General features: G+C 36.8%; 5 protein-coding genes, 1 long non-coding RNA gene and 1 other non-coding gene across 10 annotated transcripts; 3 read left to right on the plus strand and 4 right to left on the minus strand.

Annotated features, from left to right (window-relative positions):
* Positions 1–606: 606 nt before the first annotated feature.
* LOC147540535 (transcription factor MYB3R-1-like) lies at positions 607–8080 on the plus strand. 3 transcript variants are annotated; one of them, XM_086642567.1, is made up of 12 exons: positions 607–1102; positions 1914–2003; positions 2103–2157; positions 2334–2391; positions 2967–3061; positions 3183–3286; positions 3833–3961; positions 4124–5897; positions 6205–6524; positions 6659–6776; positions 7081–7296; positions 7726–8080. In XM_086642567.1, the coding sequence occupies exons 8-12, from the start codon at positions 4134–4136 to the stop codon at positions 7858–7860; spliced, it is 2553 nt and encodes an 850-aa protein (XP_086498693.1). In that variant the 5' UTR covers positions 607–1102; positions 1914–2003; positions 2103–2157; positions 2334–2391; positions 2967–3061; positions 3183–3286; positions 3833–3961; positions 4124–4133; the 3' UTR covers positions 7861–8080. The 3 variants fall into 3 exon arrangements, with proteins under 3 accessions (XP_086498693.1, XP_086498692.1, XP_086498691.1); XM_086642566.1 differs by having other exon boundaries at positions 768–1102; positions 1852–2003; XM_086642565.1 differs by having other exon boundaries at positions 799–1102; positions 1847–2003.
* Positions 8081–9041: 961 nt separating this feature from the next.
* Positions 9042–10103, minus strand: LOC147540536 (photosystem I reaction center subunit VI-2, chloroplastic-like). Of its 2 annotated transcripts, none has more exons than XM_086642570.1 (3): positions 9921–10103; positions 9708–9834; positions 9042–9367 (listed from the first exon to the last, which is right to left on the minus strand). In XM_086642570.1, the coding sequence occupies exons 1-3, from the start codon at positions 10046–10048 to the stop codon at positions 9188–9190; spliced, it is 435 nt and encodes a 144-aa protein (XP_086498696.1). In that variant the 5' UTR covers positions 10049–10103; the 3' UTR covers positions 9042–9187. The 2 variants fall into 2 exon arrangements, with proteins under 2 accessions (XP_086498696.1, XP_086498695.1); XM_086642569.1 differs by having other exon boundaries at positions 9708–9837.
* Positions 10104–12998: 2895 nt separating this feature from the next.
* On the minus strand, positions 12999–16477 carry LOC147540537 (uncharacterized). The gene is made up of 7 exons (XM_086642568.1): positions 15669–16477; positions 14791–15122; positions 14366–14705; positions 13811–13959; positions 13622–13715; positions 13382–13453; positions 12999–13267 (listed from the first exon to the last, which is right to left on the minus strand). Exons 1-7 carry the CDS (start codon positions 16221–16223, stop codon positions 13223–13225), a joined length of 1587 nt encoding a protein of 528 aa, XP_086498694.1. The 5' UTR covers positions 16224–16477; the 3' UTR covers positions 12999–13222.
* Positions 16478–18295: 1818 nt separating this feature from the next.
* Positions 18296–19322, minus strand: LOC147540538 (major latex protein 146-like). Its single transcript, XM_086642042.1, has 2 exons — positions 19104–19322; positions 18296–18806 (listed from the first exon to the last, which is right to left on the minus strand). Exons 1-2 carry the CDS (start codon positions 19288–19290, stop codon positions 18544–18546), a joined length of 450 nt encoding a protein of 149 aa, XP_086498168.1. The 5' UTR covers positions 19291–19322; the 3' UTR covers positions 18296–18543.
* Positions 19323–19581: 259 nt separating this feature from the next.
* LOC147540539 (signal recognition particle RNA) lies at positions 19582–19885 on the minus strand. Its single transcript, XR_015226494.1, has one exon.
* A 1877-nt stretch (positions 19886–21762) lies between these two features.
* On the plus strand, positions 21763–22651 carry LOC147540540 (uncharacterized). The gene is made up of 3 exons (XR_015224922.1): positions 21763–21821; positions 22073–22212; positions 22591–22651. It is a non-coding gene; the product is annotated as an uncharacterized LOC147540540 (long non-coding RNA).
* A 293-nt stretch (positions 22652–22944) lies between these two features.
* On the plus strand, positions 22945–24676 carry LOC147540541 (uncharacterized). The gene is made up of 3 exons (XM_086643228.1): positions 22945–23544; positions 23614–23751; positions 23903–24676. The coding sequence occupies exons 1-3, from the start codon at positions 22945–22947 to the stop codon at positions 24674–24676; spliced, it is 1512 nt and encodes a 503-aa protein (XP_086499354.1).
* Positions 24677–26069: the final 1393 nt, after the last annotated feature.

Consider the following 26069-nt stretch of genomic DNA (forward strand, 5'->3'; position numbering starts at 1 on the left):
TTTGTCAAGTTCACACGGGTCTATCTCAAACCACAGTTTTGAATAACTCAACACATTTTGAAAGATGCAGTATACAATTGTACTTTGTTCGACACAATGACATTTGGGATCTCTATAACGCCTTTTATGCACAAGTGCAGATTTTGGCAAGTACCAAGTAAAAAAAATGCCAATGTGACCGTAAACAATTGGATTGCATACGTGGTAATATGCATAGCGTTTGATGCATGCGATGCGATAATACAAATGAAAAATATGATACATACAACAAAATTTATACAACTTCTATTGATTCAAAAAAGTACACTGACACAGGACTTTTTAGATCTGCCCTGATCTTTTACATCAAACAGAAAATCCCCGAAACACAACCAATTCATTAATTTCGAAGAATTATTTGTGAAGTCTCGTTCCTATAAACTTAATATAGTGCTAGCGAGCAGGTTCATTCATGTTATGTTCAACAACAATAATGTACTTTACTAATTATCTATTGATTTTGAGATAAAACATGCACTCTCCTGGTATAAGTGAGTTTTGTGTTAGTCCCCATGACGCTTCCCATTATAACCCTTTGTGTTGGTGGATCATCTTTCTATTTCGAATAGATAAGTGTGGTTATAAGAAATTCTGAATACTGAAGAATATAAAATCTTGTATTATAATTTTTGTAATTAGGTTGCCTAATAATTTCTTTATTTTTAGATAATAGGGGGAGAAAAAAAAATTAAAACGTAATTAACAAAATTGCCCGTTGAGGATTTTAAAAATTAAAGATGGGAAGAAAATAATCCAAGAAATCGAACCGCCAATAATTAATTAATTTATTCATTTACTCACTTTTGTCCGTTGATATATATAACAATCTGTTCGATATTTAATCATAGGGTTTGAACGCCTAAATTCCGCCCCTTTATGTTTGAATTTCCTTTGGACCGTTTCTCTCTCTCTCTAAAATCTCTCTCTCTAAAATCTCTCTCACTCTCTGTCTACTGTGAAGGTGATGGTGCCCTAGTTAGGTCTGAATCTCTTCACTTCTGATCGGAAATCGGAAATTTCGTCGGTGAGATCTGTAATGGGCACTGTTCAAATCTCAATAGAGGTGAGGTTTTGGTTATCTGATCGCGAATTTTGAATTAGTTTTTGTTTTATTGATTTTAGGGTTTCATTGTAGAAGAATTCATCAATGATTATTATGGGTTTTTGAATTTGAACTGATTGTTGATGTATATAATGGGAAATGTGTATTGAGCATTCTGCTTGGAGCCTTGGATTACTTTACTTTAGGATCTTAATTTGAAAACCTAGGGTTTAGTGTGTTACTGGAGTTAATTATTGTTTACAGTGATATATTTGGGGGGTTTTGTTTCAATTCATGAGTTGCTGTGAGAATTTGGGTTTTGCTTGTGATTATTTGATTTTGTTGGTAATAAGAGGGAGGTGTTTGCAAACTTGATTATGATCTAGTTAGCAATTTGGTTTAGCTGAAGGGAACCCATTGGGTAAGAAATGACAGTTAAGGAAACCCTAGTCTTAAAGAATGTGAAATTGCTATGAAACTGCAGAAAAGATTTTAATAACGGTAATGCTTCTAGGTTCACAAAAGGAATTGACGAATTTTATACCGAAATAATGTGGCTGAGTTCCCTTTAGAAGTTTGACCGAATCCGGGTCTTTAATAGAATAGCCTATAAAATGAACGGTCCAAATTCGGTCAAACTTTCGAAAGGAACTTGCGACATCATTTCGGCATAAAATTCGTCAAAGGGTTTAATTTTATGTGTTTCTTTCTATTTGTTGTTTTAGCTGATGGTCTTGTTCTCCCACTAAAAATCACTCCTTACAGTTTAGGGAGTTTGATGATTGTTTGTGGTGCTTCATCCTCTAAATTGAAGAACAATGGAAAGTGACAGGACTCAGGGTGCTAGGGGCGATGAAATTCCTAGTACGACTGCCCTTGGTGGGAGTGGTGATAGGTTTGAGAAAAGGCGACCCCTGCACGGGTAAAAAGATTTAAAGTTTCTACACCCATTCTCTACTTGTCGTGTTCATAGCTTGGAGATTTGATCTTTAATTTCATATATTGCATTATGTTATGCTAGGAGGACTAGCGGCCCTACAAGACGCTCTACAAAAGGACAATGGACAGCTGAAGAGGTAATTAGACAAGAAGAAAATGATACTTTAGTTATGAGACTAATTCAAATGGAACATGGTCATGTTTTTCTTAAAGAGAGTCTTCTTATTTTCTTTCTATGACTAGTTGTGGACCTTGTGGTTCCTTACTCCTGTAATATGTCTGTTGACAAAAGGGTCTTGGTTGTCATACACAGGATGCTATATTGTGCCGAGCAGTTCATCGTTTTAAAGGGAAAAATTGGAAAAAAATTGGTACTCTTCTAAACCTTGTTTTGAACTTTTTATGTCTATTCTGGTCAAATTAGTCTACTGCCGATTTTGAGTAGTCACTTGCTTGGTTTGGTTAAAAATATATGCATTCAACAATATGAGGACCTTTAACTAAACTCTTCTTAGTTGTTTACCCCGAAGTGCATAAGATGATAAGAGGCCTACTTTTGAATTTCATTGTATTTATAGACCCCAAGGGGCCGTCTGTAAGTCAAATTGAGAACATCTAGGTATCGACCTAGCAAAACGGTACTTTTTTAACGTTAATCATTATTTTCTCTGTTACGTTTGTTGAGATTGACAGACGTTTCTACCTTTCTTTTCAAATGATTTGCACTTTTACCTTTCTTTCTTTCTGAACTACTAAAAAGTCCATCTTTTCTTGGCAGGAAAATGGCTAACTTTCATTTCCATTAATTATATGTCAATTTGCTTCTAATTAGAGAGTACTGTTAGATTAACTATGGTGATATCTGAATCTGTGACCTATTGCCTTTAGAACATGTACTTGTAGCTTATTACTCAAACTATCTCATGTAGTTCTGTCCCCTTTACAGCTGAGTGTTTCAAGGATAGATCAGATGTCCAGTGCCTACACCGATGGCAGAAAGTCTTGAACCCAGAACTTGTTAAAGGTCCATGGTCGAAAGAGGTGAAAATTTTGCAGTGTCTTTTGTCCACTGTAGAGCTTAGTATTCTAAACTTCTTTCCAATTTTGCATTTAAATGTACTTACATGGATCCTAGTAAATTCGAGCTGTTTTTTTCTAACAGGAGGATGATACGATAATTGAGCTGGTTCAGAAGCATGGTGCAAAGAAGTGGTCCACCATTGCGCAAGCATTGCCCGGACGTATTGGCAAGCAATGTCGGGAAAGGTAGAAATGTAATAAGCTACAATATAAATATGATATCACAGTAATACTTGTAAATTTGTTTCCAAACTAAAAAAATAAAAATTGATTACTTGTAATTACCTATGGTTTATCACAAACTCCAAGTTTTCTATTATCTAGCAGCTCTTACTAAGATGCAGTCAGAAACAAAGTAATCCCGTCATTATAATTGCATATTGTTTTTTAATCTTTGAGTTCACTAAATTTTGTTTCACTGTTTTGAGTCTTCTGACCAGTGAGACACTCTAGAGAAATTTTTGAAGTAAATGTACTTACTTTCAGTGCTATTAGCATGTGTTTGACATCATGATATATCCTCAATAAATTGTTTATACAATATTGTGATAGGCCCCTAGCCAGAATGCAATAAAAAAAATCCTATATCGGCTACTTAGATGAATGGGCTTTCGTGTACATTTCTATGGGTAAACAGTAACGAGTTTCTTGTAATATCTGAGTTGACAGTCATATCTCAACTTTTGTGCTATGCCTACTATATTCATTTTTATATGTTTCTTTTGTATTCAGGTGGCACAATCATCTCAATCCATCCATTAGCAGAGAGGCGTGGACTCAGGAAGAGGAGTTGGCGCTGATTAGTGCCCACCAAGTTTATGGAAACAAATGGGCTGAGTTGACGAAGTTCTTACCTGGAAGGTATGCCATCTGCTCTTCCCTCTTTTTGCCTTGACATTCCACTTTTTCTATTTTTTTCTAAGGAACCCGGTTCCTACTTTTGTTCAAACTGTATATTCACAATATTAACAGTTATTTTCCTCAGCATGAAAGTTGAAATTCATTATACTTTTGCCGCCACAGGACGGACAATATGATAAAGAATCACTGGAACAGCTCCGTAAAAAAGAAGTTGGGTTCTTACTTGGCATCGGGATTACTTGAAAAGTTTCAAGGTTTCCCGCATGCGGGCCACCTAAACCAATATCTGGCTTCTTCTTCGAGGATGCAGCAAAGCAGTAGAGATAACAACTATAGGAACGACAGGGCAGAAATAGATGAAGCATCGGAATGTAGTCAAGTTTCAACTGCTTTTGGGTGTTCCCAAAATGGGTACATCATGGCTAATAATCTTGCTGTAGATGCACAAGATGAGTTTAACATATCTGCGAGGGGCCAACTTGAACTTCAAAATTCTAGTCCATCATCATTTTCTCAGCAGTATTATACATCTTTGGAAGAAAGTGCTTCTGTAGCCCCAGAAATATCTTCTGGATCAGCTATGGGACGGAATTCATTGCGTCGTAATGGAAATTCAAGCAGTGAAGATGGTCGGTTTGACGAATCTTTGCAGGAAGCATCTGATTTGTTTGAAGCAGCTACACGTTGTATAAATGGTGGAGATGAAAATCATGAATCAAGATCTTTGGGTTTAGGAAGCTCAACCGGGATTACCATGTTTCGAGCTGATAAACAGGAAGACATAATAATATCTCAAAGTGATAGCCACATGGGTTTATACTCAGAAGGGATGACTGAATGCTATTCTTTTGTAGATATGTTGAAATGCTCAAATGTCGCCGATATTATTGGATGTTCCGATTCGTTGATTCGTCAGTCTGAAATTCGAAGTTCTGAAACTGATAATTGTTTAGCTTCACAACCCTATTGTCCAGTTAGATCGTCTGAAATATTAGCAACTTCCTGTTCAGAGCCTTTATTGAACATTGATGGTGATGGAGGACTTATATTTGATGGTGAATATACTGATGTGAGAGAAACGCGTAATGGCACTCAGAACTCTGAATTTGTAACGATCTCTGATGGCTTCATCTACCCGGAGGGCGGTCTCAGTAGTTCTCCCTGTGATAATGATACAAAACTAGGTTGGGTAAAGGATGATTCAAACCCAGTTCCTGTTGACATATTCGGTTCGTTAAACCTGGAGAATGTGGGTACTCTTCCCACTGTGGACGAGAATGCAACTGCTAATGCAGAAGATCAAGATCCAGGAGCTCTATTTTACGAGCCTCCTCGTTTTCCGAGCTTGGATATTCCATTTCTCAGCTGTGATCTTATACAACCAGGTGCTGATTTACAGCAAGCTTATAGTCCCCTTGGGATTCGCCAACTGACGATGTCTACTATGAACTGTCCGCCATACAGCTTATTTGATTCACCATCACGAGATGGTTCTCCTGATGTTGTTCTTAAGAGTGCTGCCAAAAGCTTTCAAGGCACGCCATCTATCTTGAAGAAACGACAGCGTGAACTCTTATCCTCTTTACAGGAAAAGAAAAGTGAGAAAAAACTTGAAAGAGACATAAATCAATGGCAATTTGGTATATCCAAAATGATCAGTATTGATTCTCCTCGATTTGATGATGTTATTGATGAAAGTGGATCCAAAAGAGTTCCTTTATCTGCTACTGAGGGTAGTCTTCTTTCCCCTACATATTACAAGAAAACGAACTCGGGAGACTCCTTTGCAGATAAGGAAAATATAGATCATGGTGGGAACTCATTTTCAGATGAGAAGACTTCAGAGAAAGGATTTTCTTGTGCCGATACTCAGCAAAAACAAGAAACCACTGGAGTTGCAGCTATATCCAAGACTGATGGCGGCAAAACTGAAATGGTAATTCTTCGGTCTTACTTAGTAATATCATTTGTTAATGAATACACTCTTTTTACCATGACCGTATACTCTCACTATCTCATTGATCATTCTAATTATTTTTTATTGTTGATTTAGTGCTGTTACTAACAATACCAAACTTTCATTTTTCACGAATACACTTTAACACTACGAAGGACTATTCTTTAAAAAATCTACTTTTCATGTAGTATTCTATCGGAACTATGTATGCGGCTTTATATATCTACGCCTTTATTGTCTATTGTAGTGCCCTAATTCAGCACTAAATCATTTCTTGGTACCACAGCCACCTGGAGTTATTGCTGAACAGAACATGAACGATCGTATCTTCTTCTCTCCTGCTCGAGATGGACCTCTCAGAAATAGAGTTGGCGTCAGGAATCTAAAAACTCAATATTCTAAAAACTTGGGGAATACGCCAACCCGGGATTTCCAAAGTGGGCGACCAGAATCTTCATTGATAAATGGATTTATCTCTCCTATTATTAATGAAACGAAACGTAGCAGACATTTGGGTCCAGCTTCATCTGGACAATGTTGCTCACTTACCACAGAGTTTTCGGTCGGAAATTCTGGGAATGACGGTCACATGGGGGGCTTTAGCATGTAAGTTCTGGCAGTATATTTGTCCTTGATTATCTTACTGCTTTGATGTTTCTGGATCTTTTTGGGTGTGGGTGTTTATATAGTATGAATAGTTCCCGATCCCGTTTCTTACAATTTTGTATGTTTGATTGCAGATATGGTGAGACTCCTACCCTCAAAAGAGGTATCGAATCTCCTTCAGCATGGAAGTCTCCATGGTTCATGAACTCCTTTTTGCCTGGTCCAAGAGTTGATACAGATATAACAATTGAGGTAATGAAATCGAATCAGTTTAAAAAAAAACAAGATTGCTGGGTCGACACAATTTTTCTTGACACTAATAAACACAGGTCATCTTAGAATTGCTTTTACTGTTTTCAGGACCTAAGATGCGGATAGCCATAAAATGTGTATAATGATTTATCAGATGACCCTGTGTCGGATAATTTGTCAAGAGAACTTGTTTGAATCTAGCATTGTAGGATGAAAAGAAACCTAAAATGATACCTTGTATTACATTTTCAACTTTACCCAGAGCCTTTATCATTGAATTCTAGCACTATGCTTTGTTATACAGGATATAGGATTTTTCATGAGCCCAGGAGATAGAAGTTATGATGCCATTGGGTTAATGAAACAAATGAGCGAGCATAGCGCGGCAGCAGCAGCTGAGGCCGAAGAATTTTTGGCAAGTGATCAAAAAGGTCGTTCGAAAGGAAGATGCTGTGACCAGGAGACCAACCAGTTTCCAGACAGTGAAATCGAAAATCAAAATCATCCACCTGCTGTCATGGTATGGTTCTATAATCCTGTAATTTCCAGAAATAGTCTGTAGGAACATTCGTGGCTAACGACGACCGTATCCTACAATGGGTTACACAAAAGAGTGTCGACTCAATCAGAAGATCTGACTAGAGGGAATGGAATAAAAGGGCGCATATTAGATCCGCCTAAAAGTATCGAAAAGGGTCTGGTTAAGATTCGGACAAAGGTAGCAAAAGGCGGGCCAAGTGCGCGGGCCAAAATCGTGGGCGGGCACATGACCCGGGCTGTGCTAAGGCCGGCCCTATGTGGCCTGGCAGAAGCATGGGCCGGTTTCGCCAGTCCCATTCTTTTTCTTTTATCCACAGTAGATTTATGCAAAACTCATGCCGCCCGCCTCCCGTCTTTCTCTCTTTCTCTATCTCTGTCTCTCATGCTAAACATGCCTTTTATGAATCAGGCGGAGAGACGAGTTCTTGATTTCAGTGGATGCGACACACCAGGGAAGGGAGTAGACAACAAAAAGAAGTCAATGGGTTCGACTTCAGTAAGTTTCTCAAGCCCTTCATCCTATTTGATGAAAGGTTGCAGGTAAACGGCATGTGAATTGCTTTGTGCTGTTTATATTGTTTCAAAACATATATAAATACATAAATTCGCCCTTCTTTGTTTTTGCTTTAATTCTTCGATTGTCGATGTTTTTGTATCTGATTTATTCAAATGTATGAGAGATTTGTAGAGAAAAATGTCATTCATTTCCTAAATACAGGAACATAACTATGATTATATGGAAATTGATCTTTCTTTCGGACAAACTCTGTACATATATAACAAACCCCTCCCCCCCAAAAAAAAACCCTAAAAACTTGTTAGAAGTTCAAGCACCACACTAATATAAACTCCCCACATCTCAAGCTAATCAATTTCATTTTTATCTTCTTGTTCACCATATCGGGGCGCTTCAGATTGTTCATCGCCATTGCAGGTCTTCAGTGGAGGACCACATAGTTCATGGTTGCCAATGTTACTTAGCTCAGTGAAGCCCTGTAATTGGGTACTGGGCGAAATTTTGCCTAACAAGTTATTTCAGACGTAACCAAAGTAAAATGAATCCTAGAAACTTTGTCCCTAACAAGATTTCTATTTCTCCATTGAAATCTTGTAGGCTATATTGATATATAAAAAAAGATTCAAACTCTTCAAGGTTATTTGAAATTAACTTGAAACGAAATGGTCTAGATACAATTTGGATAATTTTCTCCAAGGAGAAATTTATTTTCTCCTAGAAATGGGTTAAGTAATATCTCATATTGATTACCTCTTAGCGTAAACGAGCAATAAGGAGAGTGCTTTGGTTATATACGAATATACGTAGGCTATGGGATTAATTTGAAAAATGTCATTCACCGTGTTTATAGAGACATAAACCAAGCTGAGGACTACCTTTCGAAATTGAAACCACTACTAGGTAGGGATACTGGAAGTGGGAATTGAGGGGCTCTCTTTAGAACGACGAGGCATCTTAGAGGCAGACAGTTCGGGTGTGATTCAGCTTCAAACTTCTTAGTTCATTTGTTTATTCCTATTATTTGATGTCCACGTAATTATTTTCGAGGGTCAGACCCTTTAACCTACCGATCAATGAAAAAAAAAGAAAATATGCAAAATTTGCTAAGGCTTGCATATGAAAAGAGATTTTGGGACCTTATATATCATCATAGGGCACAAAATGAACTAGGGCATTAAGTTGTTGATACAAAGAAGGCCAAATTGAACTTGTGTGAATTGCAGAATTGAAATTAGATCAAAGTAGTAGTTATGAATCTAGCCAAATCATATTGTTACAAATTGGACAAACAAGGTACTATAAGATCAAATACAAAGGATGGATTTTATAGGACTAAATCAAGTTTATCACCCATTTAGATTTTTCCACGTGGACCGAGCTTAGGTGGCAATTGTGGGCCCCTCTTGATAGGCAATATATCACCAGAGACAGTAGAACTCAAGTAAGCAAGAGTAGAGCCACCTCCCAATATCAAGAATTTAAGCAACAAACCTCTCTTTGTGAATGGAGCTGCAAATGTCTCAAAGAATTTGCTCTGCAATTTTCATGTCAATTTAAAGAGATTGTTAGTAAAACATGAACTTGCGACACCTCAAACTTTAGCAGTTAACGATATTGTTTCTGCTTTTCGCACTTCATACAGGCACGTGGTTTTGTTCTTAGAAAAGGCTCCACGAGCTACACAAAAGACATTGTCACTTTTACTAATTTTGAGCCTTCGCCTATAGCGTAGACTTCGAACACTCTCGCGAGTGATGTGGGACTATTACAATCATGTAATTCTCTCCACATACCACATTGGAGAGTAGATTTCGTGATTTGATGTTTCCTGTAAAAAAATATTATTTAGTGTCTCTTTCTTGGTTTCTACGTACCTGGAGGGGGTTGTAAGGCGATGGGGCGTCAGAACCGTACAAGTCCCATTGGCCAGTAGTGTTACCGATGTCTTCTAAATCGAAGTAAACACTTTTGTCTCCGTATTTTGCCACCACGGCTCCAGTCCTGCTACAAAAATTTACTTATAAGGAATAAAGAAAACTTGAGGAAAAAAATGATGATACTTACTAGGAACGTTATGGTTTTATTACCTTTGTTTTTGTGTAAGGTTCCGGCGAGCCGGCTTGACGGAAAGTTTGGTGCCTGTGAGAGAGCTTCCTCCAAGTCCTTGAACGGCGGCGACTGGTTGTACCAAAGCTGAAGTTGCTAGAGAAGCCATGATTTTCTTCTTCTTCTTGTGTTTCTTGAACAAGAATAGAACTATGCTCTCTTAGCTCAAAGTTCTGTCTTTGTATGCAATAACTTGGGCCAAGAGTTTTAGAAGTTGAATAATTGGATACTAATAGTCCACGTGGCAAATTGGGATTCATCTGACATCAATGAATCACCAATTAGTAGATGACATGTGGCTAGTTGGGTTGGATAAGCTTATCTTTTTAGATCTTATACATTTCTCATTGATTTTTTGAGTTATTTGACATATAATCCTAATTGTCCTAATTGGAATTAAACAATTATGTTTAGTGTATTTCGAAATTCATATTTCATAGAATCTAAAATATTGAAAGGATTTCCCACCGCCACTTACTTGGTTTAGTAGTTGGACTCGACTCTGCACACCGAAAGTCTCGAGTTTAATTGTAATAATGGACAAAGCAAAAATAACACTCTTTTCTACAAACGGGCTAACAAAATTCAATCGGTTTAGGTGGACGTGCAGGATTTGGAGAGAGAAATGAATCTCACTTCTCTCTTCAAATTTTAAACGTCTATCTTACCCAATTGATATTTTGTTAATCTTTGTGTCTGATAGAGTATCCTTGTTGATTAGAACAACTCAAGTTCAAACAATCTCATGATTTTTCTTTGAGTTAACTTTTTGTTGTGTTTCGTCGCTAATTTTTTTGTATATAATCACTTTAATAATGCATATCTAGAACATTATTACATATTACTTGAAGATGATTAAGGTCACCGGCCTAGCTTAGAATGCATTTTAGATTTTCTTTTTTTTCGGACTTTAAGCTTATTATCATCATATAACTAGAACATAAGTTTCTTTAACCGAAAAGATTTGAATCCTGACATACCACTCAACCAAAGTGGGATTCACACATTGGAATGTTACCCTAGTTTGTAAATCCCAATACGTATATACGTCTATGGCACCGGGTTGCCCGGTAAGGATTTTTGTAAAGCAACTCTTCTCACTTTGGGTCAGTGGGCTGCTCCTCATCCCATCATATACTTTCTACATATATTATAACTTGTCTTTAAACATTGGGTGATAATATGTATATAAAGTTGATAAAACTCGAACTACTATCTGAATAGAATACGATATGGAAAAACAATAACTCAATTTTATTACTAACCCAACCTTATTAACCAAACTAACGAAGAACAATATTGTAGGAGAATGACTAATATTGTACTAACTCGTATGTAGTAGTAGACCCTTTCCGCAAATTAGTCGAATTCTATGTTAATCGTAACCTTATAAATCAAAGGCGTCAATGGAGTAGTCGGAGACTTAGAAGTCGGAGGCTTAGAAGTTGATGGCTTCAATAAATTAGTCCAAGACTTAAAATTCGTAGGCTTCAATGGAGGAGTCGAAAGCTTCAATGGAGTAGTTGAAGGCTTAGAAGTCGACGGCTTCGATAAATTAGTCCAGTACTTAGAAGTCGTAGGCCTCAATGGCGTAGTCGAAGGCTTAGAAGTCCAATACTTAGAAGTCGTAGGCTTCAATGAGGTAGTCGAAGGCTTATTAGTCGTAGGCTTCAATAACGTAGTCGAAGGCTTTAATGGAGTAGTACAACTAGTTGGAACATTGCCACTCGTAAAAGCGGTAAAAAAGTCCTATTAACATTTTTGTCAGAAATTATCTTCGGGGGTTTATCAGCTTTAGAAAGACACCATATTTCTACAGACACCATATTTCTAGAGTTAATACTATAATGGGCTTGGTTGTTTCTATAGACACCATATTTCTAGAGGCACACCCTTACTTATTTTCTCATATATTGACACTTTTCTTCTCCACTGTCATATATCTTCTAAAAGAGAACCTTTGATGAGGTAATTGATTCTTTCTAATATAATAGGTTGTTCAATATAGACATCCATGATAATATAATACTATATATAAATTATAATGGGGGTAGTTTTGGCATTTGATATGAAGATGTAGAAACAAATCTCATATGGCATTGGACATAATCTTCATAATATAAAACGAAAATTATACATCTTCCTGTTAAGCTAAATACTACTTAAAATAAAAACCCAAACTTCATATTAAGCTAGAAACTAAATGATCTTTATATACTAACTCCTTGGAACACAACTCATAGTCATATAGCAGCATCACTCTGATTCTCTCCACCACCACCACCACAGGTTAAATTACATGTAATCTCTCTCTGATTTTTTCTACGACAAACCACAACTAAATATATCATCAGTAATATAATGATAACAATAGTTACACCAACAATGATCACTCCAAAATGATCACTCCAAAATGAACCTATTGGTGGTGGTGGCGGTGGTGGTTGAGTATCTTTAACATTCATTGGGTAAGAGTTTAGCCAAAGAGGAGATTAAAGAGTTAAGGGTTTGGAGAGAAGGAGAGAGAGAGAAGGAGAGAGAGAGAGAGAGAGAGAAGGAGAGAGAGAGAGAGAGAGAGATACAACAAAATAAGAGAAGTTAGTTTTATAGAAGAATTACCTCTGAATAGTTTCTCTTTCTCTTAACCAAATAAAACATGCTTTTTCCTCTTCTCTTAGGGTTTCATATCTAGTAGGGTTTTTATAAACATCCATTTCTAGGCATTAAAGCTTGATGCAGACCATCACCAATTAATATATCTAGTAGTAGGGTTTGCAGATCAAAATCAGACTATTATTTCCTAAAACAGACTTAAGATTTGAAATCTACCAGATTTATAAAAACCTAATCTTTGGTAATAAAATCAGAATTTTGGATTGTAAATGCCAATTGATGTAATGAAGTAGTCAAAACTGAAGTTTTATGTCTTGCAGAAAAAGAAAACCTATCTCCTCCTAAGAAATATCTTTCTCCAGATATTACTAGTCTGATTTTGATCTGTGCATGTAGACATCAACATAAGTATAACCTAATCGATTTGACCTAAAACAGTTAGCCAAGATTCAAGGAGCGTGCACACACCATTGAATGAATCAATTCAGTAAGCAGCACAAACCTAGTCGCAAAATGCTACAATATAACTAAATTGTGAAACCCAAAAAGTATCATAGCACGCCCGTATGAAACTAGAGTGTTACCTTACCTCAAATTGAAATTCGAGCAAATTAATAAAAGATAATATACTATTCCCGATTAGAATCTGTGAAGGAGAAGACTAGAAGACTCAGTCCAGCTTTACTCGGTCCATATCGTTAATCATCTCTTCAAGCTGCGTATAAATATATATATAAGGTGAATTGGAGATACACCGACCCTACTTGGTCCATCTCGAGAGGATTGAGAAACAGAAGAATTATACGAGGAAAGACAACAAGTAATATACCTTTACAATCTGGCGCATGAAGTAATCACCGTATCGTTTTGCAGATTTGGTTTCGACTACATATATCATATCCTGCATCAAAACATGAGAGGTAAAATCCTAACTGAGCTCTTCTTAGATTAAAACAGAAGAACAAGTAGAAAGTCGGGTGGCAATAACTAATATGTATTATATATCGAGCTAAAAGATGCAAGCGTTGTGACAATAATAAAGATAGAAAAAGTTAAATAGGAAACATACATCGTCGATGTAAAAGTCCAAATCAGCATTGGAGCTGATCTTTCCATCAACGGCAACAGAATGAGTTTTGTGCTTGTAAGTCATCAAGATTGACCTGTGAATACCCACCCATACCCAAGAAGAAAAAATTGAGAAGGTCGTGATGAGTTCGAAAAGAAGAAATAGAGATCCCTGTCATAAAGCACAAACCTTAAAGTGGGTTCATCGACCTCCATATAAGTTGCAAGTTTTGCAATTGAGATGGTGGAGTACAATTTCAAGAAAGTTCGGACACCCGATAACAACTGTTGTTGCTTCACTTCATATAGAAACAACTTGAGCTGAAGTTTGTAAGCATCCTGCAAGAATGTACATCACTGATTAATAAGTTGTTCCGAGTTTGAGAACGAGCAGAAATTAGAAACTAGAGCCTCCATCGTATCTCGGCCTTCGTAAATTTAATCCTATAAAGCAAATAGCAGGGGATCTACTATAGACGCTGGCATTCGACTTCCATTATTTTTCCTCCGCGAACAGAAGATTTCTCAAGCCAAAGAGTTAAAGGGTCATACACGGTAAGAGCCAACTTGGAATTGTAATATACCAAAGTAACACTAACGAGAGAGAGAGAGAGAGAGAGAGAGAGAGAGAGAGAGAGAGAGAGAGAGAGAGAGAGAGAGAGAGAGAGAGAGAGAGAGAGAGAGAGAGAGAGAGAGAGAGAGAGAGAGAGAGAGAGATGCATAAACTTAAGGAGTAAGAAGCCACCTGATTGTAATTTACGAGAGGCCCATCATATGTCGGAGCAGACGGCGTAATGAACTTGGGACATGCATACGAGAATAGCTCATCATAGAGAGCATAGGCGTCATCGTCATACCTCTGCATCCTCACCATCTTATCACCATACTTCTCCCTCAGTTGAGCGTTCACATCCTCTCCGACAAGTTTTACTTGAGGACATAGAGAAAGAGAAACCGCGAGCAACGCATACATCTGCTCGTTCTTCTTTAGAATCTGCTCATACTGTGGGGATTTCTGATGATACTGTTTGGTCTTGAATATGTACGAGAGTATCTTACTAAATTCACGAATTGCCTCCACATACCTATTCAAACAAGCCATGGAGTTGGTATGGATCCAATAGACAAAAGAGGCGAGACAAAAACATAAACAGGAAGATTCATACAAACCTTCGCAACATAAGGTTGGCAAACCCGTAATGGTAGATCGTAGTAATGTGACTTCCGATAACACTAGTATAAACACCTGACTGACTGATATCAATAGGTTGCAAACACTTCAATCCAGTATGATAATCACCCAAAAGGCAATGAACTCGAAGCAAACCCACCATACTAAAATACCCCAACACTTTCAAAACATTGCTTCCACCATTGTAATCATATCCATCTGTAGCAGTGAACTGTACCAAACCTTCCTTCTCTTGCTCCAAAATCTGAATGATACTAGACTTCTCTACAAGCGCTTCCAGGAAGTTGAGCACACCATACACACTCCATGCCTATACGAGCGAACCAACCAATTATCACATAAATGCATCACTTCATAGACAACTAAAATCATTGGCCACTATAGTCCTTAAACCAAAATCCCCCCCATTGACAAATGACAGTAATTGAAAAGCTGAGGGAACTAAAGGCGACCACATAAAAGATTATGAACCACAGAGTTAACAAGGACCGAAGAAACAAGAAAATCGATCGACTTCTCCATACCACTCTTAATTCACAGTTCCTGTGAGAATAGACCCACATGGGAGAAAGGGTAACTAGCAACCAAGAATATAAAGTATAGGTCCTCTCCACTCATTGCCAATTGGTTTTGAGTTGGATGGCCACAAACTTAACAGTTCCCACAATCAAACTAAACAAAATTAACCATGAATCAAAATCGAATAAGAACTCGAAAAAAAAAACCCAAACTTTATGTTCCAATACAACCTAATTATGATGACCCAAGAAGCAAAATTCAACCATAAACATCACAAAATACAAAATTTCAAAAAAAAACCCTAACTTTGAATCTTCTAAATAGTTCAAAATTATACCTTATCACACTCCTTAAGAAGTTGAATTTCTTGTTCAGTTTTGTTCTTCATCTTAGCTCTATACTGACAAAACGATTGAAACTGATAAACAAATTCATCAACCATATCCCATAACCATTGATTAGGTAATTGCATATTAACAACACCAGTTAAAACAACTTGAAACAAATTACAATAATTATCCCAAGAATCAATTCTTTGTTTTAGGGTTGGTGATAACCTAGCAAACAAATGTCTAAACCACATCTCTCTATACAATAAACAGAATACATGATCATTATCAACGTATGAAGCTATTGCATCAACTGAAGGCCATGGAGATTCTTTGAACATTCTCTCACTAAGTTTTTGAAACGAACCTTCATACATTTGATGAATTTCGTATACGTTTTTCTCTCTAATGTGTCTGTATAGATGAACAACGAAGGTTTTTACTGAATCAGGAACGAAATTTGGGTCGTAATCTAGGTCAGATTGTTGACGAGAACCTACTCCTCCGTTCATGTTTTCTTCGTAACCTGATGTGTCGTCGTAATCGTATGAGGCAGCAGCCATGATTGATTGATTGATGATGGAGAGAGAGAGAGAATTAGGGTTTATTAGGACTGTTTGAAACCCTAGAAGATAAAGAATTAGGGCTTTTTTTTTTTCATCCCGGTGGTGAATTGGAGAAAGCTCAATCTTTCTCAACTGATATACCGCGAAAGAGGGGAAGAAATTTGCCCTAAAATATAGTACTTATGGCGCGTTTGGTTCGCAATTTAAAAAATTTGTTTCATTTTAGTTTTTTTTTGCAAATTTAAAGAACTTTTTTTTTGTTGAGATGCAAATTTAAAGAACTTAGTTGTAGGATGGTGCAGACCAACTTTTCGGAATGCTAGTGATACTGTCCGTTTTAGAATATTTGAGTTTCACGATTTTAAAAAGTCTCACTAGGGAAGGGTGTTTAAGCTCTTAAGAGCATCTCCAATGGGAGCTCTATCCCTCCAAAAAGTACAACTTTTGGAGGGATGGAGCTCCAAACCTTCTCCAATGGTTCTCCAAATCTCCAAAGATTTGAAGAACCATGAATAGTACTTCTTCATACATGAAGGGGCACTATTCAACTTCTCCATATGAGATGAGACTTTTTATTTGGTCCTTTTACTTTTATGTGTTTAGTTTAAGTCCTTTAAATTATTTTTTTAGTCCTAATTTATTGTATAAGTTCTTACTTATTCATTTTAAGTCCCTACTTTAATTCTTTTTTGTATTAATTAAGTTTCATTTCAACATATATTTTGATTAATAAAAATAAAATATATTGTAATTTGTTTTATAAAAATTAACATAACTAAATTTTCATTAATAAAAATACATAGTACAACTCGGAAACGAAGACAAATTAAACTGAAAACTACGATAATTCTTCCAAACATCTTTAACAATTTAAAGATTAATCAGTTATGTGAAGCCTCACCTTTTCTTGCCCACAAATGGTCAATCAAAGCATATCGTAACGCATAATGAGCCTGATTATCTCTAATCTTCCTGTGTCGAGATAAAAATTGTTGAAAACGTTGAGTCTCATTCTCAGGGATATTCACATTGTGAGGAGATGTTCCATATAAATTCTTACCTCCATATTAATGAAGAAATTTAAGTTTAAGTTTAAGTAGTGCAATGTATTTTTTTTTATCTATTTTTAGTTTAATTTTCTTTTCATGCAATCTTTTTTTTCTAATATATTAGTGATTTTCAATATAATTATTATGTCTTTTTTAATTTACTATATATGTAGTAAATGAGTTTTTGTTTAAATATTAGATTAAAATAATGTAGTAAATGTTTTGGAGGAGTGGATAGAGATGGAACCATTGGAGAGCCCCTCCAAAAGTGGGCCTCAAATTTGGAGAAGATGCTCATTTGGAGGGGCATTTGGAGAACAACCATTGGAGATGCTCTAAGAGGAGCACCACACTCCGTCTCACCACCAATGTGGGAAGAGAAATTCTTTTCATTCCTCTATTTTGGTCCCTCCCCGAACCCTCCGCCGATGTGGCAACATATCACTTGAGAGTGGAGCAATTAGAGAGAGAATTGTGAGAATACTCCAATGATACGTTGCCACATCGGCGGAGGGCTGGGGGAGGGACCAAAATGGAAGGATAAATAGAATTTTTTATGTGGGAAGGGTGTTTAACCTCTTAAGAGGAGCACCGCACTCCGTCTCACCACCAATGTGGGAAGGGTGTTTAACTTCTTAAGAGGAGCACCACACACCCTCCCAAGACCACATCATAGTAGAGCAAATCGTGTCGATCACGTGTTATAGAATAGTGCAGACCATCATTCCCGCCTGCTAGTGATACCGCCCTCTTTGACATACCGGGCCTCACGATTTTAAAAAGACTCACTAGGGAAGGGTGCTTAAAGCGAACAATATTACTAGCAGTCTGGAAGGCTGGTCCGCACCATCCTATAACATAACTTGTTTTTCTTTTTTAGAAAGTTAAACCAAAGTTCAATAACTATGGATTCCACCTGCTCTGGGGGTCGAACCTGTGACGATTTTCGGAGTTTATGTCAACACTTTCAATCACTTCGGCAAGCAAGTGTTAACAAAGTTAGAATACGAACAAACTGGCTAATCAATTCAAACAAGATTTAGTAACATAGATACATAAATTCTTTTTTTTTTGTTGAAGAACATAATACATAAGTTAAATACATCCAAATAGTATATGCAATCCCACACAATCTTTATTAAAATACATACATAATTATTTAACAGCAAAGCTTTCACTGAAGCTTTAGGATATGAAAATATTAAAATTACTTAGAATTTCTTACTTAGAAGATGACATGCTAAGATTACTTAGCATTTTCGGAGGGTTTACATCTTAAGACCCAACTCTTTTGTGGCCGCTTTGTACGTCTCTACATATGCAGTAGGAGGTGGGGAGTTCTCGGACGCCTTCTCATACTCCAGGTATAATTTCACCAAGCTTATCCCATCACCCTTTGGAATAAAAGTAGCTTTCGCTTGAAAACTCTTATAAATTTGTAGCACATCTCCTTCCATGACCTTGTAAGTGATTGATCTGTTCTTGTTGTCAATAGCTATAGTTTTCTCCTTTGCAGTCGAAGTAGCTCCACCTGTTCATTATCGAAGTTTTAAGGTTTGTCCGTGATATAATCGTGCATAGATTTGGACTAGTGACCCTGTAGCCTGTAGGGTAGGTCTACTTTTATAGTCTCGTCAATCATTTTTTATACTAATACAACTAATACAGTCGTGCTCATAACAAGGTTGTATTGACAAGAATGATTAGTTTTCAATTTCATTCAACACTCAAACGACAAGCAAATATTTTTTATGACGTTACCTATGTTAGTATAGATAATTGAGAAGGAAGTAATTCGTACGGTTTCTTTTAAATATAAAATACATACCAAGGTCAAATTTCCAGGATTTGACAGTGCCGACACTCTTTCCATCTCCTTCGACAACTTTGACATCCTTGTAGATATGAGGAACGTACTTAGGGAGTTGAGTTGAATTGCGAGAATATATATCGTGCAACTTATCTGCAGAGCATTTCACCTCAAATTCAGATTCTAAGTTATGAATTTGAGCCATTGAATCTTCAAATCGAACACAAGAGTGAAGATGGTGTGATGAGAAAATATTAGGAAACAAGAGGGTCTTATATAGATAAAGATCAACCAGATAGTTCAAACAAAAAAAGCAAATTTATCGGAGTCTCGTGTGTGGTGGTCATGGCTTCTCTCGCATTTATAAAGTGGCCACCACCCTCCTCAGACAACCAATATCACATAATTCGAACAAAATTTCTTGTACAAAAACTAGCTTAAAATGTCTATCCACCTCCAGAAAAGAACATGAAACATCCAACAATCAATCGGAAAAAAAAGTGGGTGTTCAAGTGAGTTGAGTTGACTCCGCAAATTGGACCAAGGGTGCACCAACTCGTAGTCCTTCCACTGTCAAGAGTGGGAGGTATTCGCTGCTCTGTGAAACCAGCCTGGCGCATTGCCCTCCACTCTAAGAACCACATGGACCGGACCTTCGCCAAATCCACATGGATCATCTCCTGACTTGGAATGGGCAAGTTAGCAATTGCACTTGCCTGATCCTACCGAGTTAACTCAACTAATGTCCACCCACCTTAATGCCCCCACATGGGTTACAAGCTATGGTGACTTAGCTCGGCGTTAGTTAATGACTTGTAAACACATTAAAAATGTTAATCCTTTGCTCTAGTTAATCAATGTGGGACTAAACTTAATTATTTGACTAATGACCTTGCTAATGAACTAGGCAAATCACGTGCTCATTAAAACCCATTTCATTATTTAACACAAGGTCCATAAAACCCATTAATCTTAATCACTGATCAAATTTTCCTCGAAAATTTTATAATTATTATTTAAAATTTGATCCAATTTAATTATTTAAACATCGAATTTGGATGAAACTTATACTCCTTATAAGCTATATTACGGTATCTTTCTTGGAAGATTCACTTTTAATCTTCTTTTCTACCAAAAGTTGATAATTTTTTTCTCATTTTTTCCCCAAACTGGATTTGCAAAATGGAAGCCCAATTTGTTAATTTTGCGAACTCGGTTCGGAAAAAGCAAACTCGATCTGCCAATCTTTCAAACTAAATTTGCCTAATGTTAATTAGGATGTTGGATGTTCCAAACTCCATTTGCATAATACAATCTCGGTTTACCGATCATTCAAATTTCATTTGCAAAATGCAACTCGGTTTGCAGATTTTTTAGAATCAATTGAGGAAAGAAATGAGCAATAAAATCCAACTTTATTATAAAAAGAATACTTTTATATCATTCGGAAAATCTTCTCAAATTAAAGGTCTGATTTAGTTCACAGTTTTCTGGATTCTTTCTTTAAATTCTACATATACTTTCTTTTCAACTTATGTGCAAAATACTCAAACTGTTGTATATAAAGCAATCTCACATTGGTGGTAAGACGGAGTGCGGTGCTCTTTTTAAAAAGTTAAGCACTCTTCCCTAGTGAAGTCTTTTGAAACCGTAAGGCCCAGGTGTACCAAAGCGGACAATATCACTAACAGACCATCCTGGGCTATTATAGTGAAACAGAAAATCGAATATCTAATTACATGTAGTCTCAAAAAAGCAAATTCATGATTGTTTGATGTCTATATCGTTCTCAATATTCAAGTGGACGGGGTAAGGGTCCTTTCCTCAACTTGTAACTTGAATACAAAATAATATAATTCCTAAGTGTAAAAGTTAGGTTTTTGATATTATTCTCACATGGACATCCATACTTTACCTAGGAGCTAATTTAAACCACCCAGTCTGTAACATCCCATGTTTTCAAGGTTAATTGAGGAACTATTTGACATTTGAGTCAAGTCAAAAGAGGGGCTAAATCTACAAACAATGCAAATTTAGGGGTATTTTATGACCTGGTCAAAACTCAGGGACTTAAAAGGAACTAAGTAATCTGGCCACCTTATACAACGACACGTGGCATCATTTTGCCTTAAAAACGAATTTGCCGTGCATGCATGTGGGACGTGTTGGAAGGGGATAAAGTTTGATTATTTTAAAAATTATAGGTGGACCCCACTTTAAACCAATTTCTTTTAACCCACTTTTACACAGCAGAGAACTAAAATATCAAGAGGGATTGGGCTGGACGTCCAAAAGGAGGCCCAAAATGGGCTGGGCGTCCACGGTTGCCCATAAATAAACGAGAGGTCCAAAATGTCAGGCCTGGACTTAAAATGACGGAAACAACCCTAAAGTTCATCGAATTTACGCCCCGTGCCATTGAAAATCAACCGGGATTTGGCCAATTTTTTGGCGCGATTTCTGACTTCTTCGAGGGACGGAGGTGACGTTTCTGCAAACGGTCACTTCCACATTTACTTCTGCCCACGCCGAGTCCCTCTTCCCAGGTAAGTTTGCTCCTTCTCAAGAAAACTCTCTCTCCAAATTTTTCTTCATTCGTCATCTTCCTCCTGCATCTTCCTCCTGCATCTTCCTCTTTCAACTTTTACTTCTAAAGTGATTGAAGTTATTTTGAAGAAAAGGAAGGGATTCAAGTCTGTTTGGAGAAATAATCTACAAGTTTGTGAAGGGATTCAAGTAGGTTTTACTTCTATCTCATCCACCTAAACTTGTTTAATAAAAGTTTCTTTCATAAAAGATTTTTAAAACCCTAAAATTTGTGAAAAACTTTACTTTCTGACACAGAAGGGACGCAATATTTTAGAAACCTTTAAAGTTTATACAAATGATCTCTTATGGTTTGTTTGAAACCCTAGAAGATTTTAGAAACCCTAGAAGTTTTTAGAAACCATAAAATTTGTGTATAATCTTACATTTCTTTGACGCAGATATGGTGAAAAGTAAAGATACGAACAAGAAATCAAAGGGTGTGACTATCATAGAACCAACTTCCAATAGAGAGATATCAGTAAAGGAAAGACCGATAGCAGAAATTCTGGCTAGAAGAACTAGTCCTAGAAAGAAGAAGGTATGAAACTGAACAAAAAATCATTTGTGCTTGAAAATGTTTCTGGTAAATGTTTTTTATTCTGGTAAATTTTTTTTTTCTAAATATTTTGTTTTACTGTGATTTAGATTTGTCTAGTGTTCATGGGAATAATATTTTGCACCGTAAGTTGTTTTATTCCTGGTAAATAATTTTGTTTACTGTAAAATGTTTTGTTCCTTGAAAATATTTGATTGTACTGGAATTATGTTGTTCCAAGTGATATGGATTTCTTCATGAGAATAAAAATATGTTCAGTAATATGTTCAGTAAATTGTTTTATTGTAAAGATGACCATGCATTTCAAGTGTTTGTTGTAATGTGTGACACAACATTCTTTCCTGGTTACATTTTTTACAGGTAGAAAGTACTGAGAGCATTGAAGTAAAAGACAATGCAGAGAGAGAAAGGAAAGGCAAGAAAAAAGCTGCACCAGAGAGAGAAGACAATGCAGAGAGAGAAAGGAAAGGCAAGAGAAAAGTTGCACCAGAGAGAGAAGACAATGCAGAGAAAGAAAGGAAAGGCAAGAGAAAAGCTGCACCAGAGAGAGAAGAAAGCAGCCAAAAAAAGAAAGGAAAGAAAACAAAAACAGAAGGTGGAAACTCAACGGGTGAACGGAAAAATAGACCACCCAACCTGGCAGCACTGGTGCCGAAGGCTTACAAGTATGCCCTTCGAAATACGTGGAGACAAATGAAGAACACATATCCAAAGATGTCGACTACACAGAAAGAGTTGTTAGCCGAGACTCCATTTAAAAATCTGGTGATGGCTTTTGTTGAGGACAAAATAGATTGGGATAACATAAACAAACCCAACAAGGCTATCTTTGAAATTCTCTGCCTCTATTCTAGTTCGACAGAAAGGTTTACGTTGGCGGGGAAAGAAATGGAACTGAAACCTGAAGATGTGGCCCTAATTCTAGGTATGCCATTGTCAAGAGAGGCGAGAGAAGTCTTCCCTAAAAATCGATCAGTAAAGCAGCCTGAAGTAGATTTATGTATGAAGTACTTTGGTGAAATCCCTGGAATGATATCATGCATACAAATATCCAAGGCACTGAGAGATGCTGTCAACGGAGAGGTAGATGACATGGATGTCATCAGGCTGATCATCATGTATATTTGTGCGAGTGTTTTATTTGCTCCCCTAACAGGTTACAAGGTTCCAATGCGTATTCTCTTCAACTTGCATACAATGGAATCAATTAAAACTTTGTGTTGGCCAACAGCGGTGCACTCATTCCTAATTGATCACATCAATAAGTACCCCAACGACCCACTGAAAGCTTCAGGGTGCCTTGTATTACTTCCTGTGAGTATGTTTTTTATCATTTAAATTCAAACTTAACTTCATGTGTCTCATACTCTATGTTTTTTATAGGTGTGGTTTTGCGAGCATACTACATGTTTTGATCGACAAGAGAGGTTTAGGGATGAGGTGCCAAGGATCGTGAGGTGGTCTTTGACCAATATAGATGATACATTTGACCAGAAGCTTGCAAATCTTACTGCAGAACAGGTATACATTTGATCAGTGTTAATGTGAAACTGTTTTGTTCTGGTAAATAGAAAAGGAACCATTAAATTGTTTTGTTCTTGGTAAATAAAATTATTTCCTAGTAAATGTTTAGTTCCTGGTAAATAATTTGGTTTATTGTACATTAAACCAGGTCAGTGAATCATTTGTGTACCCCCCAACTGATCAAGAAAAAGAGTTGCTGTCAGCCCCAAAGAACACAGAACTGGTAGATGAATTGCTTCTAAGGATTGAACAGCTACAAAAGGAAAATGCTGAACTTAAAGAAAAACTGCGAGAAGCGTGCGAGGATAGGGATGATTCTTACAAAGCATATGAGGCACTCCTTCAAACCTTTTTAGTTCCTGTAGAAGAACAGGTTAGAGGAGAAGATGGCCTAATCCAGGTTACGGATAGTGTGGAGGAGCTACGCGCACGTTATTGTAAGGGAAAAAGTAAGATGGAAGATCCAAAAGATGGAGAGAAAGAGAAAGAAGAGAAACAGAAGAAACAGGAGAAAGGGAAGACAGAGGAGAAAGAGAAAGACAAGAAAGATGAGTGGGGAAAGGGTGTAGAAAAAGATGATGAAGAGGGAGAAGAAGATGATGAAGGAGAAGAAAGTGAGGATGAGGGTAGAGAAAAAGAGGATGAGGAAGATGATGAGAAAGATGATAATGAGGAAGATGATGATAAAGATGATAATGAGGAAGATGATGATAAAGATGATAATGAGGAAGATGATGAGAAAGATGATAATGAGGAACAAGATGATGACAGTGACGAAGATGAAAAGGAGAAAGATGGAAGCGAGGATGGAAGTGACAAAGATGAGAAAGAGGAGAAAGATGAAAGGAAGGACAAGAAAAATGATCGGAGTAATAAGTATCAACTTAAAGACAGTGACGAAGATGATCGGAGTGTTGAGTAAATAGTAGTCACTGAATTTAAATGGTTTGCAGACCTTGATAAAGCAAGAGCGGAGTCAGGCAAGTATTGAGGCCAATTTAAATCAACGCTGGAAGCGCAATACATCAAAGATCATACTACAACGTTGTGTGCGCCACTGAATACGCCGTACACTGATGACTCATTCGAGGGTCATCATTGGACTCTGCTGGTCTATGAATTTGAAGAAAATGAATGGAAGCACTACAACTCTTTGCAGCGTGACACTAACCTGGCTAAGCAATGCAACAATAATGCAAAGAAATTTGCATCGCAGCTGGCAGAGACATTGATAAAGATGAAGTGCACGCGCAAACGAAGTGGGCAATACGCTAAAGAAAGGATGACGAAAAAGATATCCTATGTAAAGGAGGTTGACTGCCCTCAGCAAGGGGATAGGTGAGTCTAAATTTTGCTTCCTTACTTTAGTAGTTATTGAGTTTGTTTAAACTCACATTTTATTTTTGAATCAAATAGTCCAGACTGTGGACTCTACGTAATGCTCCAGTTGGAGGATATCTTCAACATAAGCAACCAGTCCAATTTCCCGAGGTCCTGCACGCAGGTGGAAACTTATGCAGACAAAGCAAGAAGAAAGAGGGTAGAAGTAACTTTCAAAATTTTGGAGGAATCAAAGGAGGTATGGAGAAGGGTGATAAATGAAGGGTCATAAATAGTTTATGTGAAAATTATGTTTGTGTTTGTTAACTGTTACTAAGTACTGGAAAAAACTTGGAAGGTTTTGTTATTGTGAAAATTTGTAAGTTTTGTATTGGAAAAAAATATGTTTTCACTCGGAAAAACTTGATAATTTTCCATAAAATATGCCGGGAAAACAAAAAATTTCCGGTAAACAAAATTATGTACTTGACATAACTTAGGAAAAAATATCCAAAAATCCGGGAAAAATTTAACTTCCCGGTAAATAAAAATATGTACTCGACCAAACTTAGAAATTTTTCGGAAAAAATCCCGGGAAAACAAATTATTTCTGGTAAATAAAAAAATTTACTAAACACAACTTCGAACAAATTGTACTGAATATATTTTTGAGTAAAATCCACATGTTCTGGACAAAACTCTATTATTGTACTAGACACAACAACTTAGAAATTTCTCCCAAAAAAGCTTAGAAATTTTACTGAAAATCCACATGTACTGGACAAAACTTAGAAGTTTTGTCCCAAAAAAACCCGGGAAAAAAAATAATTTCCGGTAAATAAAAAAATGTTCTAGACAAAACTTAGAAAAAATCCCTTCGAGAAAATATATTCTCAAAACATAAAAAAATTTCCGGTAAATAAAAATATGTACTCGACTTGACTTAGAAAAAATACATTCTGAACACTGGGAAAACTTAAACTTTCCAGTAAATA

The sequence above is a fragment of the Eschscholzia californica genome, unplaced genomic scaffold, assembly GCF_041429995.1.
Source record: "Eschscholzia californica isolate CP2 unplaced genomic scaffold, dmEscCali1.0.p SCAF_5, whole genome shotgun sequence".
In the NCBI taxonomy this organism is placed as follows: Eukaryota; Viridiplantae; Streptophyta; class Magnoliopsida; order Ranunculales; family Papaveraceae; genus Eschscholzia; species Eschscholzia californica.